Source organism: Oxyura jamaicensis, chromosome 5 (genome assembly GCF_011077185.1).
Source record: "Oxyura jamaicensis isolate SHBP4307 breed ruddy duck chromosome 5, BPBGC_Ojam_1.0, whole genome shotgun sequence".
Lineage (NCBI taxonomy): Eukaryota > Metazoa > Chordata > Aves > Anseriformes > Anatidae > Oxyura > Oxyura jamaicensis.
Window position 1 is genome coordinate 24,665,153 of NC_048897.1, and position 3,116 is coordinate 24,668,268.

At 47.3% G+C, this 3,116-nt stretch overlaps 1 protein-coding gene across 1 annotated transcript in view; it reads left to right on the forward strand.

The window, feature by feature from the left end:
- The first annotated feature begins 918 nt into the window (after positions 1-918).
- Positions 919-3,116, forward strand: part of MBIP (MAP3K12 binding inhibitory protein 1) — a 16,636-nt gene continuing 14,438 nt past the window's right edge. Inside the window, exon 1 of the mRNA XM_035328246.1 lies at positions 919-1,107. Coding sequence (XP_035184137.1) covers positions 982-1,107 — 126 coding nt within the window. The 5' untranslated portion in view covers positions 919-981. The remainder of the gene's footprint in view (positions 1,108-3,116) is intronic.

The following is a 3,116-nucleotide window of genomic DNA, read 5'->3' on the forward strand; positions in this document are numbered from 1 at the left end:
GCCTGCCACGTGCTCATGCTGACAGCTCTTTGGAGGCAACTAAAGACCTGAAGGAGCAAGGAGGCAAAAAGAAGGGCAAGGGGACGAGGTGACCTTGCAGGGAGAGGATGTAGCTGCAGTTCAGGCTTGAAAAACTGGTTATACCATAGGTGCCAAAGCAGCACACAGAGGGGAGTCTATGCCACTGGTTGAACACACTGTGACTGTGCAAAAACTGAGATGGTCTTTTATGTGAGAGTGGCAACGGACCTGAGCTGAGAACAGCTTAAAGGTCCCAGGGAAGCGTAAGAGAGGAGCAAAAGCTGAGCTAGCTTGTGATAGGACAAGAAGGAATGGACTAATGTTGTGCAAGGGGAGGTTCTGGTTGGAAGTCAGACATTTCTTCTCAGAAAGAGCAGTCAGGCATTGGAACGGGTTGCCCAGGGTTGCGATGGAGTCACCATCCCTGGGAATGTTTAAGAAAAGGTTGGACCTGGTTCTTAGGGACATGGTTTAGGGGTTGGATCAGTGCCAGGGGGATGGTTGGACCAGATGATCTTGGAGGTCTTTTCCAACCTTTATGATTCTAGGATTCTTAGTTTCCTCAGACTCGAGGAACCCATATGCTTAACGTGCTGGGGAGCTGGACACTGCAGGCCACACCACAGCGTGGACACACAGGTGTCCTTCCTTCCCTGTGGTACAGAGGACCAGAACAGCAAGACCTGCGGCTGCTTCCCCACCGGGGGCCCAGCTGCCCCAACCTCCGCCCCCACGCAGCGAGCACAGCGGCCCCGGCCGATGAGCCCTGGGTGCCCGCTCCCTCTCAAAACCGCCCGCATCAGCCACAGCGCCCGCCTGGGAGCACAGCCCGCGATTGGCTGCCGCTACCGTCCATCACCCGCAGGGGCGGGGCCGGCGGCAGAGCCACCCGAGGCGTTCGTCATCGCCCAGCGACGCCGGGGACGGCGCTGGCGGCGGGGCCCGGCCCGGCCCGGTGTCATGGCGGCGGCGGCGGCGCCCAGCCCGCTCCAGCCCGGCGACTGCGCTCCGGGGGTGGGCGCCGACCTGGCGGCCTCGGAGGTGGCGAGCAGCGCCCTGCGCTCCCTGGTCGGGCTGGCGGGGCAGGTGAGTGAGGGGCGGGCGGGCGGGGGGATCCCCTGGCGCTGAGAGCTTTGAGGTTTGGCGGACAGCCTCGCCTGTGAGAAGCTGTGCGCTGTCTACTAGCGGTCTCTTAAAAATCGGGCGTTCTTAGTTGAAATGCTACCAAAGAGTTACTGTAGGTTGAATGGCAACAAACGATCAGGATCTTGGCGTTGATGTACTAATGTATAAACAGGCACGGAGTGCTTAAGAGTGGCTTTGCTCTGTGGTACGTTAGATTGAATCACCTGCTTTAGGTTTTAGTGGTGCTGAATTATTTAGCAGATGGTGGTGGGATGTTTAGTAGTGGCGGGAGGCTCTTATCACAGTATCGCAGTCATTTAGGTTGGAAGGGACTTCTGGAGATCATCAGGTCCAACCCCCCGTGGAAGTAGGAACACCTACAGCAGGTTGCCAACGCTACGTCCAGAGAAGGTTTCAGTAACAACTTAATCATTGCTCTAAATAATTTACAGATTAAATCCCTTTCAACTGTGGAAGCAGGTATGCAGTGCTGTGAAGGCAGTTGAAGCATGCTTAGGCTTCTGAAATTAGACAGTGGTTTAAAGGTTTGGGGCTGGGTGTTGAGTAATGTCTTGGGGCAATAATGTAGCTTCATGTTAGAGTTACTGCATCCCCTCAGTTGGGCAGCAGTAGTTATGGTGCAGAATAAAATTGTCATTATTGGTGTCTGGAGTGTTTTTTTCCATGACAATATAAACAATCCCATTTTACTGTACACTGCATTGAACTATGAGCAGGTAGGGTTTGGTTGCCCTATCCTAGCTGAAGAAACAGTTTTAATTGCTCAGTCATTATTTTTTCCTGTTGTCCAGTTACACTTGTCTGCCAGCACTTGAGTTCTGTTAGATATAACTGTGTTGTTTTACTAGTTTACCCATCCTAGTAATCCATCTTGCACTTTTGACTGAAGCTGCTGGTCTCCTTCTCCATTGTCTAGAGGTGGAACATATGCCAAGTCTATCACACTTTGTCTCCTGTCACAGTAGCTTAAGTTAGATTTATGCTAGCCATTTGCACTGTAAACAGGAATCATTCTGGCATAGGATTTTTATTTACTAGAGCAGTGACGTGCAGCATGTTGACTAGGAGGAGATCTGGAGAAAACAACTCTTAAAACCAAGATGACTGCCAAGGTCTTTAAGCCCCAAGTGATAATTAGTGTCTTTCATAAAAACAATTTCAAAGGGCTGAAATAAATTACATTCTTGTAGATTGCTACATCATAGACTATGGGGCTGTAAACCTATGAAAGCTTTGAAGTTATCAAATCACAGAATTTATAAGGCTGCTTGTCACAGTTCTTATAGGTAGAAGGATGTGAAACAATGAGAAAACTAACTGCATTGTATTTGAAACATGTTTGGTTGCAGGAGGGGTTTATTCTTTCCTTAAAAACTGTGTGAGTTTATCGCTATATTATTCAAAGTCAGAAGCTGCACTGTTTTTGCACATTAAACCACCTGGGTTGGAGCCACATAATATGATATGAAGGCACACATCAGCTTATCCTTTTTGAAAAATAAGTCTTATTAGACAATTACAGTAAGATTCACATTTTGTCTTGTTACAATGGCTTGCATCTACACTTTTTTTACCCTGTCAGTGGACTGTGATGTAGCCTATAACTTTAGGAAGTTTCTTGCTTCAGATAGAGCCCTTCAGATGATCACATATGCACAGTTGTTCAATTTTTAAGGTAAAGTTTTATTCTCACTAAATTCTTTACGCATTCTTGTTTCCGTAAGATGTTCAAAACTATTATTTCCTAAAACATTACTTTCTCTGCCTCCTTTGCTCCTTTACAGATCAAGAACTAACGGGCAATAACAGTTTTTGTGAAAATTATCTAAAATATATATCTGGCCAGATAAAAAGCATGATACAATCAATTGCTATTTTGTAGTGCATAGAAAAAAATGCAAATTTGTTCACTATTCCTATTTGTTCACTATTCCTATTTGTTCACTATT